Source organism: Apostichopus japonicus, chromosome 23 (assembly GCF_037975245.1).
Source record: "Apostichopus japonicus isolate 1M-3 chromosome 23, ASM3797524v1, whole genome shotgun sequence".
Taxonomy (NCBI): domain Eukaryota; kingdom Metazoa; phylum Echinodermata; class Holothuroidea; order Aspidochirotida; family Stichopodidae; genus Apostichopus; species Apostichopus japonicus.
In genome coordinates this window covers 13,147,962-13,162,798 of record NC_092583.1, presented here as the reverse complement: position 1 = coordinate 13,162,798, position 14,837 = coordinate 13,147,962, and the positions used below count along the sequence as shown (strand labels likewise).

At 40.4% G+C, this 14,837-nt stretch overlaps 1 protein-coding gene across 3 annotated transcripts in view; it reads left to right on the top strand.

The window, feature by feature from the left end:
- Window positions 1–14,837, top strand: part of LOC139965086 (prolow-density lipoprotein receptor-related protein 1-like) — a 120,468-nt gene that overhangs the window by 38,427 nt on the left and 67,204 nt on the right. For all 3 annotated transcript variants that reach the window (XM_071967293.1, XM_071967292.1, XM_071967291.1), the window contains exons 5-20: window positions 1,649–1,777; window positions 2,991–3,110; window positions 3,500–3,633; window positions 4,583–4,682; window positions 5,083–5,242; window positions 5,359–5,602; window positions 6,155–6,326; window positions 6,670–6,792; window positions 8,025–8,270; window positions 9,148–9,319; window positions 9,903–10,122; window positions 11,156–11,342; window positions 11,785–11,910; window positions 12,422–12,553; window positions 13,192–13,314; window positions 14,525–14,632. In XM_071967293.1, coding sequence (XP_071823394.1) covers window positions 1,649–1,777; window positions 2,991–3,110; window positions 3,500–3,633; window positions 4,583–4,682; window positions 5,083–5,242; window positions 5,359–5,602; window positions 6,155–6,326; window positions 6,670–6,792; window positions 8,025–8,270; window positions 9,148–9,319; window positions 9,903–10,122; window positions 11,156–11,342; window positions 11,785–11,910; window positions 12,422–12,553; window positions 13,192–13,314; window positions 14,525–14,632 — 2,496 coding nt within the window. The remainder of the gene's footprint in view (window positions 1–1,648; window positions 1,778–2,990; window positions 3,111–3,499; window positions 3,634–4,582; window positions 4,683–5,082; window positions 5,243–5,358; window positions 5,603–6,154; window positions 6,327–6,669; window positions 6,793–8,024; window positions 8,271–9,147; window positions 9,320–9,902; window positions 10,123–11,155; window positions 11,343–11,784; window positions 11,911–12,421; window positions 12,554–13,191; window positions 13,315–14,524; window positions 14,633–14,837) is intronic.

The window sequence follows — 14,837 nt, the reverse complement described above, 5'->3', positions numbered from 1 at the left end:
GGCTAGGCCTCGGTACTCGACATCTCGGCCGGTCGTACGAAAAGTTAACCTTTGACAAGTTTTGCAAAAAATTAACAAAGTTCCGGGATGTGGTATGTCCATTTGTTCCGACATAATATGGAGACCTCAGTCTAACAACGTAGTTTTTACTCATGTATCTTTGCATGGGGGGAAACACGACATTCCAAATGCTATTCGCTGCTTTAACAAGAAAAAAAAAGAAGGGAAACCAACCGTCTTCTGCTGTAGCTTATTTCATAGAAATCTTTGCGACGAGCAATTCCTGCAAACATCTACAACAAATCTGCCTGCGTTTCGCGATGTATCAGGGTTCAACCACCATGTCATGCCATGGAGCGGCCATTTTGTAATTGCCACCCTATGGCTTTCACTTTACATAGATGTCTTTGTTGGTCGCATTAGGATGAAATTATTAGGTGAAGTTGTAAAACTCGTAGTTGCGCTTTAGTTCATTGTCGTGAATAAACCTCTCTTTGTGTTAACAGAGAAGACAGTAACAGTTGGAATTTAAATAACTCCTTGACTTGCCAGTGAGTGAAATAACTTAAAAGAAATACTCAAAAGAGTTGCTTTCTGAATAAAAATGGTTTAATTTTAGATATATTCAATTTGATTAGAGGCTCAAAATGAGGTTGCAGAACTTTCTAATGCTAAGTACTGTTAGGCCTGAATTTTAACCTTTTTTACTAAGCAGCAACCACCCCCCCCAATCTCCCCTCCCCCTTGGTGATGTTTATTAACTATTTCAGACCTAAGTGACTTGCTAACAAATGCAAGTGCTTAAAAAGAATCTTAAATCAAGTTCCAACTGGCATTTTCCTGAATATCATGCTCATGGGAGCAGCCCAGTATTAATGGCTGATATTAATATACATGATAATAATATACAGATGATATACAGATAATTTACAGATGATAATATATACAGATGATAAAAATATACAGAGGAACTCACCTCTGCTACGGAAATCCTGCTGATTCTTTTGACTGACAATAGTCACCCGTGTTATAATGTGGTTATGTTCTTAACTCAATTGGCGAAAAGAAAGAAAAAATGCAAATGCTTGTATTTACTTCGCTCCTCGCCTACCTGTCTCCCCACGACCTAAGCGCTCTCCTTCTACCGTGCCTTTTTGGGATTTTGGGGAATTTTTCTTCTCTTGCAAAACAGTGAAACCCACCGGCAATCAGTCTGCGTGTGGCCAACTTTTAAATATATTTGGCACCTCTAGAGATGCCTAGATAAGGCACTCTTAAACCCGAAAGAGTTACATGAGGCCCACCTGGTTCACTGACTGCAAGTTTAGCTGTTTTGCCAATCTACTGTCGTAGGATAAGTGGATATGTGATTTTGTTCTTCCTCCAGCAGCACTGGCCTAGCTATGCCACTGGCTGTTAGGTCAAGATTTAAGTCCCACCATGTGGTATCGTCTGCAGTGTTTCTACTCTATACCTGTCATAAAGTTTCTTCCCAAAGTAAATTTGATGGGTTGGGTGAAAAGGGGCGGGGGGGGGGGAGGCAGGATGCAGATGGAGTGAGGAAGGGGCAAAATGTCAAGACTTAAGATTATCTTTGCTGCTTGTAGATTTTTGATAGAAGACAAATTATTTTCTTGTTTTGTGACAGAGGGTACCTTCGAAGATAGGAAGATGTGCCACCAGAGAAATTGTACCAATTGTAAAAATACCCTACGAGGTGGATTCTGTTGGTGCGAAGAGGGCTTCCAAGTAAACGAGAACACTGATAAATGTGAAGGTATGTGTTCTGCACCACATGAACCTGTTTCTTAGGTGAAAGCACTGTGCACTTAGGATTTAATGTTTCCATGAAATGTTTTTCTTAAATGAAAATTATGTTTGTGTTTTGAAAGGAGGAGGGGTCAGAGTTTCTGCTTGTCTAGAATCCTTAAGTACCTGGTAACAATGGTGTGAGGGAGTTTAAATGAGAATTAACAGAAGGATGCATGGGGGAAGGTTGGTAAGAAATGGGGAAGGACAAAGGTTAGTTGGGTGACTGGAGGGAAGTAGCTGGGGGGGGGGGGGCTATAGAGGATTGAGGAAGGGACTTGGAGAAGAAGGAAGAGTAACTTTGGGAAGGAGAGAGTTTTAAGCAGAGGAGAGAGAGTGAGACAACATGGCGTTGGAGGGAAGTGATTTGAGGAAAGAAGGAGGAGGGGGAAAGAGGAAGTGGAGTTGGGGGATGGATGGAAGGCAGAGGAAGGATGGAGAGAGATCTGAAGGATGGATGAAGGTTAATTAGGGGAAGAGGGAGAGGAGTTCAGATGGGGGGGGGGGGGGTTATGGAGGAGGTGAGTGACTAAAGGAAGGAGGGAGAGTGACTTGAGTAAGGAGGGAGGTAAAGTTTGGGAAATAGGGAGAGAAGTTGGAGAGGGTTGAGAAGAAATGAACTTCAGGAAATGAGGAAGGGAAGGAGGGAGGGGAGTGGGAGGGGTGGCAGGAATGTGTCTTGAAGAAGAAAGTAACTTGGCAGGGGGAGGGGAGGGGTTAGGACAATAATTTGGGAGAAAGGGAAATTTGTAAGGAGAGGATAGGAGGGAGGGTGACTTGAGGAAGGAAGGAGGAAGGAAGGAAGGAAGGAAGGGGGCCGATGATGGAGAGAAACTGGATGAGGAGCTTGTATGAGATGTTGGAAGGAGGGAGAGTGACAGGGAGGATGGATTGTAATTTGGGAGAAATGAGAGGAGTAAGGGATAAGATAGAGATGGCAAATGGGATTTGAAATGGAGGATGGAATGAAGTTTGGGAAAAGGAAGTAGGTGGGTTTGGTAATCATTTGAGAATTAAAATTACTAGTTTAGTTGAAGACTGTGCTGGTACATTCAGTAGTGAAAAGTTTGAAGGGGAGTTTATTGTTCATTTTCATCTTTTAAATCAACTCTTTTGACTTTTGGGGAATATTTCTTTTGAATTGGTGTCATTCTTGCTTTCCTTTTTTTCTTTTTTTTTAGATATTAAGGAATGTGAAGAGGGGGCCTGTGAACAGTCATGTGAAGAGAGTGTTGGAAGCTACTCCTGTTCTTGTGATCAGGGATATACGAAAGACGTCGATGGCCATTGCAAAGCTCCAGGTTGGTTTTCAGTATGAAATTTTCAGAAGTAGGAATTCCAATAGTGTCGTAGTGGGTACCCGGATGTATAAGGCACCCATCCCGATGGCCATTATAAAGCACCAGGTCTGTTTTCATCTTGAAACTATAGAATGAATGGCAGGCTTGGAATAGCATTTACACATGGTACACCCCCCCCCCCCCTGGATACACAAAGTAGCTTGTTGCTCAATAACTGGTTTGTCATTTTACTGCCTGGATCCATGATTATTTTTTTGTATTACTTTATTTAATCGTGAAAATGTTTTGAAACAATATCAAAGAAAAATGTTTTGTTACTGCTACTGTTTTACATATTTGATATCTTTATGTTAAAATGTTTTTTTGTTTATTTTCTTTTGAATACCAAGATGACCGTGTTCTTGTGTATACTAACTTGACCTCGATACAGAGTGCAACAATATCCGCGACAGCAACCGACGTCGCAACATTACTTCCCGTAGAAGGAGTTGTTACGATGGATATAAATGTTAGAAATAATACGGTGAGTACCTGTGCGGCTAAATAACAAAGTAACATGTTTCTCACCCCCCCCCACCCGGCGTGATTTCTTTAAAAAATAGGGGGAAAGAATGTTGTTTTATAAGTTTTTGAAATCTTTTGAGCATGATTTGAAATGAATTACCTCCGAACTACCCCATACGTTTGGACTGTACTCAAACTAGGCAAAGTCCAAAAGAATAAAAAACACAAAGAATATTTGGAAAAATGTCACCTACATTCTGAGTAGACTGAGTGATGCTCTAGAAATTTAAAAAAAAAACCCCGAAAAGTGGTCCTCCTCCTTCCATTCTTGAGAGAAACATGTTTTTCTTTTACTCAGCCTGTGACTTATGGAATCAGTTAATTATACTATTCTGAAACAATGGTAGTATCAAAGGATGACGTAGGACATCAGGCTTATAATTGCCGAGGTGTCGGTCATGAAACAGGCTTGCAATGCAGCTTTAATAGTCTTCGACAGTACTTGCACAAGTTTGAGTTTTCAACATTCAACACCTTTAAAAATATATTTAAATGTATGGAATATGTTTGTTTGAAGCAATTTCCATCTTGACGTCAGCTGTGCCTAAGACTTTGGAATGACATAGGATGGGGGGGGGGGGGATATGATGGGAGGAGGGAATGTGAGATGTGGAAGGGTTTAGAGCAAGCTGGGAGTTGACTCAATGGGGAGAGGGGTGGGAGTCGGTTGGAATGTGATTGCAAGTGTGTTCCCCCACACCCCCCCCAAAAGGGAATAAAGTAGAACGATGAAAACAATCGTCCACCCCTGGGTAATGGCATCTCGTCCCCGGAACGGGGAGCTTTGTTGAGGATTGCCTTCCTCTGTTGCAGTGGTCATATAATGTTTATGAAACAATCAGTATGACTATGTTTATTTCAAATGGTAGGGTGAAGGAAGTACCATGTATTATCTGATTTCCCAACAGGTGTGCTGGATCACATACGGTCTCCGGGATCACGAATTGAACTGCAGCGACATGGACGATGTGAACTCAACTAATATTAATCTCCATATCGATTTGAAAGGTGAGTTTTTTGGTCTTTATGACAGTATTTATTATCGATTCCTCTCCCCCTTCCGTCCCATTCTAACTTTAGGACATCGTAGCTCACCCCGTCGATCCCGTTATAAAGTAAAAATATCCATTTTCGTCGTGGGAGTGAAAGAAGATACTCGAGTGACCAGAAAGATTCCTTTTCTGCTCCACCCCCCCTGCACTAGGCGCTTAGATTTTGCAAGATATTTTTGGCTTAATTCTTGATATTTTGTGACTTTTTCGTAATTCACGTAATGATCTGTTAGTTGTGCATGTATTAAAAAAAAAAAATTTAAATGGTTAAATTGGGAATTAAAAGGAGAATAATTTTGAAAAAGCTTCAAGTTGCAAATTTTTGGGTCTGTTATCTTTTCATTTCTATGTTACAGGTGTCAACGACTTTGCGATTGACTGGGTCACAGGAAACTTTTATTTTGCTTACAATCTGGATCAAATCATAGTATGTAGCAACACGGGGGAGCTCTGTATAACGATTCTGGATACCTCGATTACCAAACCAATGGGGATAGCCCTCGACCCAAAGAACGGGTGAGTTGTAGAATGCAACTTTTGACGGGGGTGTTGTGTCGCGTAGTTTTCAGTTTCTTCAAATCTTTTTCTCGACCAACAACAATTTTAAAAATCGGTTTCCCCATTCCACACAGGTTGATGTTTTGCACCAGTGCCGGGCAAAGTTTGGATGGCAAAATTCAGCAACCCTCTATCCAGAAAGCGTTCATGAATGGCTCGCACCCGCAGTCGATCTTAACGGGCAAACTGGTTGCTCCCAGAAGTATAGCAGTGGACCCTATTCTGAAACAGCTGTACTGGTACGACTCCTCTCTGGAACAGATCGGGAAAGTAGACTACGACGGATCGAGAAGTAAAATACTAGCCAGAGGTGTATTTGTAAGTACATCGGTTACCGTCAAACTTTATTATTCCGGCTTGTCTGACGTTGACCTCTGTTTTACCTCAAATGACATTTGAACTCCACAAAAAAAAACGGTATGGTTTCTTGTACTCAGTAGTGAGTTAGACCCATGCGTCAAGTAGGAAGTCAATCCACACCTCCTCAATTTGGAGTTGGCATGTGTAAGAGGATGAATTGACATATCAAGCAAATATGACCTTTGACCTCTGGTGACCTGAAATGACCTGTGACCACTTCCAAAAAAGTTTTCACTAAAACCCAGACATGTACATACTGTGTGAAGGAAACCTCACCTTACTCATTCCTTGAAAACACTGTTAGCGAAAGGAAATTACGAGAAGGCTGCTGGGAGGGGGGATGGGGGGGGTTGAGAAAAAGAGGGACATGAAAAAAAACTTGCATTGGAATGATGTTCTCTCGAGAGAAAGTGCTGAACACTCCCCTTCTCTTTTTGTTATTTTCAAGCATTTCTACGGTCTTGATCAGAGTTTACTTATCAATCTACATTTCATCCTTTCACTTTACAGAAAGTAGATCGAATTGCCGTCTTTGAAAACTTCTTGTATGCCACTCGATGGGGGGAATCCTCTAGCTTACTCAGGATGGATCGTTTTTCATTTTCAAACTTCACAACGATCGTCCAGAATTTGACTCGCCCTGGAGCAATCAGAATAAAGCATGAGATGGCTCAGCCACAAGGTAAAAAATCGGTTTTGCAATACAGAGACTGACAAAATTGCCAGTGTTCATTCCTTAAAAAAATATCATTAAACTTGTTCGGAGGTGGGAAGTGAGAAGGTTGTGGGGGGGGGGACAGGAATTGATGAGTGGAGGGGACAAGGATCGGTGCAGGGGGAGGGGGAGGGGACATATTGGCCGGACTTTCTTTGTTTCGAAACTTAAATTGCATTTTTGTTCATTCCAAACTAGTGTTTCTTCAAGTTACCATCCAATCATTGACACTTTCATACAAATTTGCATTTGCTCACATGTTCGATATTTGGTTCGACTGAAGTGATCACAAATTGTCTCTTCCCACCAGGATCTGATGATTCCCGCTGTAAGGGGAAGTGTGAGGACCTTTGTCTACTCACTGGACCAGGAGAGACGGAAAGCGTGTGCAGGTGTCAACTCGGTATGACTCTGGTGGATACCAAGTGCATCTGTAAGTTATCTTTTTCCATTGTTTTTTTTTGGGGGGGTGGGGGGGTTTTGATCCATTGTTTGTAAGTGTGGGCCAATTGCTTTTGCTTTATCTTTAGTGGTTGCTTCCTGTTGTAAGTTCTTAGATAAACACATATATAATAGTTTGCTTCCTGCCAACTTGGTGACACTTGCAGCTCCCTATTGCAGCTCCCTATCTTATAAGAGGCAACAATCTTTGTTTAATAGAACAAATTATCATATTTTAACGTAAACACTTCAAGACCATGTCTTTGCTTCCCTGGTTCCTTATTTTGTTTTTTTGTTTTTATATTTGTGTGAATGCTCTTGTCTTTTTTGTAGATTATTGGTTTTTGTTTGATGCCTCACTATTAAAAAGTAAAATCTTTTTGATGATTTTATAATTGTCCCTAACGGGGTTTCAAATTTTAATAATAAACGTAGAAAGTAGCAAAGCAAACTTTAAGGGCAAATTTGAAATTGTCTTGGGACTTTTTATTGAATTGGCATGGCACTGCTTCAATTTTTTTGCAGCTTTCAGGAAAAATTGTCAAAAATTGAAATGGACACCGAGGCATTTAAAAAAAAAATATATACAGAAAACAGGAATGAGTCACGAGATTGTCAGTAAAGCTGTATATAATTTTAAGGCTTCCCCAAATCTGCTACATAGCTGTTCCTGGCACAAATGAAGCTCATGTTTTGGACAAATTTTTGAGTCCTGATTTGGTTAGACATTGAAGTGTAATGATTACTAGGAGGGCAACTTAATTAAAGGGGCCCTGCTGTTGTTGCTGTCGGTAATGAATGGAAGGGCATGAAGGGCATAACAGCAAGTTTGTCTGGCCACGTGCAAATTGCGGTGTGTGCCATCGGTTTAGTTAAGTTAAGCCTTGACCCCCATGACTGTGAATCACCGCGTGAATGCAATGTTTAGGTAATTAGAATAAGGGCCACTTTCCCTAGAAACTGAAGTATCACCAGCTGTAGACTGGACACTTTTGAAAGTTGGTTTCCAATTTCCAATTCATACTATTTGTATAACTCTTAATTTCATCTTAGTTTTTGACAGAGACATTAAACACAAAAAAACAGGCCTAGAAAATTCAGAAAGTAAGTTTTTAAGTACGATATCACTTTTCAGTTTAATATTTTGGCATCTGTGTCGGTGGTTGAACTATTCCTTTCCCTCCTCCTCCTCATCCTCCTCCTCTTCCTCCTCCTACTCCACAGGGCAGGAACCTACGGAACCATTCTTGCTGTACGGTCAAGGTGTCCCCGGGTCGGTGCACGGCATCCCGTTGACCAAGGAGGATAACTTGAATAGCGAGAGCATGAAGCCGATCACTGGTCTAGACAGCCCCAGAGCTGTGGACTTTTACGGCCAAGATGGCTACGTCTATTACTCAGATTCCGCCAAGTACCAAATCGGTCGGCAGATGTTAAATGGATCAGGTCACGAGATCATCCTCGATGAAAGTGAGTATTCACAGATATTACCCGAAATTTTCATTCGGGAGGATGTTCCATCGGGAGGATGTTCCATCGGGAGGATGGGAGATATTTTTTTTTTTAAATTTTGAAAAGTATTTATTGGTTTAACCTTGTGTTTAGACCAAATTATAAACTCATTCATGTATTTCTAAATATAACTAAGAATGCAGCATTGTGAGTAACGATTCCCCCCCTCCTCCCACAGCCACACACCTCATTTGTAGAAATTTTTCATCTTGCCAGCAGTTCATCCATAAAGGTTCACACCTCTAATCTGTGGAGAGAAATTTTGTTCCCACACCACCCCCCCCCTCAAAAATAACCTTTGAAATCCTGTACTTATCACTGGTACTGATCACGCAGGTTAGTACCCCCATGACATTGGCCCTTGAGGTTTAGTTGCAGGAGAGTCTCATCGTAAAGTGACTGTATCATTCCAGGGCGCACTTCATCCTTCTTTTTTTTTGGCAGTAAAGGTCTTTCGATCATGATGTTATCGATCAGATTTCCAAAGGACACAAAAGCAGCCGTTTGCTTCTTATGTGACACACTGCACTGTGTACTTTCTCAAAACAACTTCACTATCGAAACTGCAATTTTGTTTGGACTTTGACCAGGTTCAAGATCCATGTGAATGACGTCGTTATTCACAGAATAATGAATCTGTGCAATAAATGGCTCCCTAGTCTCTCTACTCATGTCTGATCTTTCAATTTTGTTTCCCTCTCTCTCTCCCCCTCTTTCTTGGTTTTTGTTTTGTAAATGACGATTGGCTCGAGAAATTCCAAATATGACTTGACTATGTTACGTAGCCATTCGTGATTTACCCTCGTTATCTCGGGGTTTCTGTTTCATTTGTCAGTGATCGCCAAGTGCGAAGGCCTGGCGGTGGATTGGCTCGGTAAAAATCTCTATTGGACGGACGATGGCCTGAAGATCATCTCCGTCGCTAAATTAGACGGAAGGATGAGGAAAGTACTTGTCACCGAAAATTTGATCCATCCAAGGGACATCGAAGTGGATCCGGTACATGGGTGAGAGACGATTTCACAAAACGTTTGTCGCCCTCTGTCTGCTTCCACATCTCATTCAGAGAATCAAAAGCAGAATGGATGTTACTGAGATTAGTACTGAGATTATTACTGAGATTATTACTGGATTATTATTAAGATTAGTACCCAGGTTATTACTGAGATTATTACCGAGATTATTACCGTGATTTTTACCGAGATTATTACTATATATATTATTACTATATTATATTACTACTATTATTATATTACTTATATATATATATATATATTATATATATATATATATATATATATATATATATATATATATATATATATGGTTTGGCAACGACCTACAGACCACAAAGGATTAATAATGACACACATTCTTTCATCTTTAACCTATGCTTTTTGTGCATACAGATCTCAAACGGTACAATCTCTGGCAACCCTGCAAAATTATCCAACGGCCAAACTTTTCTCTCTATAAAAACAAAGAAATACTGCTCGCCTTTTGTCTTTTCATCTAGTTGTCTGTTTTCTGACGTCAGATTTGTTTTCTTTCTCCTTCTGGATCCCCCTCACCCCTCGATGATGAACATAGGTACATGTACTGGACGGACTGGGCGGAGAGCAAGTACAGTCCCAGGAGCGGCAAGGTCATGCAAGCCAAGATGAACGGCGAGGATGTAGTCGAGCTGCCGGTCGGCGACCTGCTCTGGCCGAATGGGCTCTCCTTAGACGTCACCGGTCAGCGGCTCTACTGGTGCGATGCATTCTACGATAAGATTGAGATGATGTACTTGAGAAACAGAACCACCACGGTAGAGGATCACTTCTGCTTCTTTCCTATCCTTTAATTTCCTCAGAAGGAAACAAAAATTCTGAAATTTCGATTTTATATCACAGAGCAATTCCCCCCCCCCCCCCCAAAAAAAAACAACACATTGGTCCAAAACTGCTGTGTCAATAGTTTCGTTCCATCGTTGAAATAAAATGTTTTGGAAATGCATTCGTTTTATGCAAGTATTAAGTTACATGTGCAATAATTGGTTATGTCGAAATATAGACAATACATCGAACTGTCTCTGTTGTTTAATTAATTTTCACTGATGTAATGAGGACCCCAAGCAGAATTGAAATGTATGTTTAAACTTGTGGCGATGAAGTCTTTGGATCACATGTTACGAGCAAAAAATCCTGTCACACATTGCATTACTCTTTCAGGTTTATATAATCATTTCTAATTTTAAGGGAAGACAAAACTAGCTGTTGGTGTAGTCCATGAATGACATCACAGATGTATGTATGTATGTATGTATGTATGTATGTATGTATGTATGTATGTATGTATGTATGTATGTATGTATGTATGTATGTATGTATGTATGTATGTGTGTGTGTGTGTGTGTGTGTGTGTATGTATGTGTGTATGTATGTATGTATGTATGTATGTATGTATGTATGTATGTATGTATTTTAGATTCTCCTGCAACTGGGAACTCGGGAAGAAACCATCATTGGCTTCTCAAAGCCGCAAGCTGACCGAAGTCAGTTTCTTACATTCATTTTAGCGTCCATGATTATGAATTGTCAATTGTCAACAACTCTGTAACTGGACGACGTACATTAATCTTGGAGTGACTCGAACCGGGGACCTTATGATTGGAAGGCACCGGCGTTAACCACTGAGCACAGATGATTCTGTGCGATGCACTCCATGGAAATAAACGAGAATAAACTGGAAAAATATTAAAATCTCACCCAACGGCACAAGCCAAGTAAAGAAAGGAAAAACAACAACAGTTGGCAATTTTGACAATGAACTAATTTTTTCGCTATTTCTCTTCCCCTCAGGTACTACTCAACCAGACTACTCTGTTTCATAGCCACCCATTCGGTATCGCGATCCACGATGGCACCATCTTCTGGTCAGAGTACCGACGGCAACACATTTATAAGTACGAGAACGGGGTGGTGTCTTCACTGAAACATGGAGGATTAATGTTTGAAGTCAAAGTCTACGACACCGACGAGCAGATAGGTATAAACCGGAGACACGGTTCTGTTTCCCTTACGATTAACAGCTGGTTGATAGGTTTTTTTTCCCTTTTTTTTTATGTGTGTGTTAGCCATATGGCATTATTATTGTGATGTTTTTCATATGGAATGAAATGATGTAAATATGGGGTGAAGGGTGGTTTGGCAGGAGTTTCGTTGAGGGCCATCCAACCTACAATTGAGCAAATTCATAGGCTCTGCCGCACCTATCCTGGGTGTGTGGGTGGGTGTGTGGGTGGGAAGGTGGGGGTGTGTGTGTGTATGGGTCTCCTTGACTTGCAATCATGATAACTTCAAAGAAACTGTGTACTTGATGACCTTCAGATGTGATAATGTGGATGGATGCTGCACCTTATTAAAAATGACAAGATTAGGAATCGCTGAGAAGCCTGTTTTATCGTTTTTTTCTGATTTTCCCCACGTAGGAACAAACGCTTGCTCTGTCTCTAATGGTGGGTGTGATGAATTGTGCCTAGCACTCCCAGATGACACTCGTGAGTGCGCCTGTGGGGATGGCAAGAAGATTAACGGAACAACTGGCCAGTGTATTGGTGAGTACCAGCAGCAGTTTCTCTAAGAGACTGAGTTTGGTTTTTTTTCATATGAAAATGTCAGAGAAAGCCAAAAGATACCAAAAATGGTCATTTTAAAGTAATGATATGTGTTTCTAAGTAAAGAGTCTAACTATAGCAAAGCTGTGTTCTGTGTTGTAATTTGCTACGACCTGTGACGAGTCATATCAATGTATGGTCTATATAATCACGTCATTACTTACGAATTTCAAATAAAGCTATGTAAGTATATACCAAGTTCTGATAAGTGAAGGTTATTTTTAGTATGCTTGTGTTGCAAGTCTTTTACCTGTTGCAATGACTCTGCAGTTTTGCGTCTCAAAGAAAACCACAGGCTGTCTCTGGATCTCTTTTGGTGAAAATTGTTCAAAAAGGGACCATCCGTACCCCCTACCCGACCCCTGCCCCGGCCCCTAGTCCTCATTGTAAATCTTGCGGTAGCTGTTGAGACTCGTTCATCCTTTGGGATATTTTTAATCCTCGCCAACAGTCGATGACAGTTACGTGAAGTTTACAAGGTGTGCGGACAGACAGTTTTCTTGCAAAAACGGCAGATGCATTGATAACCAGTGGACGTGCGACGAAGAGAACGACTGCGGGGACAACTCAGACGAGGGTTGTGGTACGGTCAAACTTTGATTGCTTTATCTCCTCCTCCTCCTCCTCCTCCTCCACCTGGCTCCACAAAGTTGTTGAAATAGGCCTGACATTACCATACAATAGGCCTGACACTTCAATATGATACAGTAGGCCTGAAAAATTCAATAGGAGGCAATACAGTGCAGTGCATTGCACTGTAATGCAATGCAATGCACTGCAATACCATATGATACCATACCTTATGATACAATACAATAGGCCTGACACTTCAGTATGATACAATAGGCCTGACAAGTTCAATGGGACGCATTGCAGTGCAATGCACTGCACTGCAATACCATAAGATATCATACCATATTATACAATACAATAGGCCTGACACTTCAGTATGATACAATGGGACACAATACAGTGCAATGCAATGTACTGCAATACCATACCATATGATAAGATAAAATAGGCCTAGCAGTTCGATGCGATGCGATACAATACAATACAATAAACTAGGCCTGACATTCAATAGGCCGTACAATACCATGAAATACCAGACAATATGGTCTGACAAGTCAATATGATAAGCCCTACCATGCAATGCTATTTATTATACAAATTACAGTTCACAGCAGGCTGTTGTATTTTTCATTCCATGCTCGTAATCAGATGCCTTTCAATGCAACGAAGAGCAATTCCAGTGCGGTACACATAAATGCATCAGCAAGGACTGGCAGTGCGATGGTGATAACGACTGTGGAGATAACTCAGACGAGGAATCTGCAATCTGTAGTATGTATCTCTCAGGTTTTTATAAAAAAAAAATTTTTTTGTTTTAAAATTTTTTTAGATTTGAAGATGAGAGCTGGATGGGCTCACTTAAAGCTTTATACACATGAAGGTGGACCAGGTCAGGATTTTCCTTTGACATAATGTTCTTTTTTCTATCTCTTTAATACTGGAGTTCCCTGATGGTTTAACTTCATTTATTGTCCATATTTTTGGTACTTTGAAATACTCATAAATAAATACAGTTTAAAAGAAACACTTTTCTCCAAGGTGATTTGGCCATCTAATCACCCACATTATTTAGGGGCGGGGGGGGGGGAGGGGCTCAAATAAATCAATTATAAAAAGTGCAGTATTTTGATACTTGCAATTTCTGTCCAGGCACCTGTTTTACTTCACGTTGATTTCCGACATTCGCAGCGTATATGCCTAGTCGCCTATAAAACCAATGTGTTGTCGGGGTCATCATAATTAGGCTATATTGTGTGATGCTCTAGAGGTATTTTAAAAGTGCATGTTTTCATTTTGGTGACCAAACTAGTCGTAAAAAAACAGATGTAGTTGACAATTTGTTGCCAACTCCCGGCACTTATACCAAATCAAACCAAATGTTTCTTCAGACCTTTCAGTAGAATTGATATATCTTTGAAACCTCTTTCACCGTGTGAATGTTCATCTAAAAAAAAAAAACGAGCAGTACATTTTCCTTCCAAAACACTTGTTGAATAAATGCTGCTACCTATAGTTATGTTAAATTTAAGCAAATTGCAAAGTTTAAAACATTTGCAGTCTTTCTCTTTGTTATTTGAAATGAAACTTGACTCGTCTTCACTGTTATGAATTTTTAAGAACAGATCGTATCGAAAAAGTTAAAAAAAAAAAAAACATTAAAAGAAATTTCAACAAGATTTTCTCCTACGTCAAGACATGAAAATTAATCGTTATTTAGTACTAGAAGTTCACTCCCAGGGTGATCTCTCTCCCACCTAGTTGCAACTTATTTCCACCCAACAAAAGATGATTTTCACTGACCCTAAGAGATGCTGAGGTAAAGTGAACTGGATATATTGCTTGTTATTTACTGGACTGTATCCCACTCAGTCTTATTAAATGCTGGTTTTTAAATTTGTCTAAACGATTTACTTGGCAAGTAACCCCCTCCCCCCCTTCCTTGGGAGTGATGTCACGCTCCATTTCTCATTGCATCACGCAGATACAACGTGTGATGGGTTCCGTTGTGACGATGACAGCTGCATCGCTCAAAACTGGGTGTGCGACGGGGACCGAGATTGTCCGAACGGGGAAGAGGAAGAAGATTGCAGTGAGTTGCATCATAATTCCTTAAATCAAACTTACCAAGTATTTAGTACTACTGAACAAATGAGAAATCAAGTCATCCAAGTTGAGACACACTCCTAGCGTTTTTTTTTCTCCCTTCAAAATTAGAGACAAAATGAGTATTAATGTTATTTATACTTCTATTTGGTTTTCAGCTTTCCATTTCCCAGACACTTTTCGTATTTTGT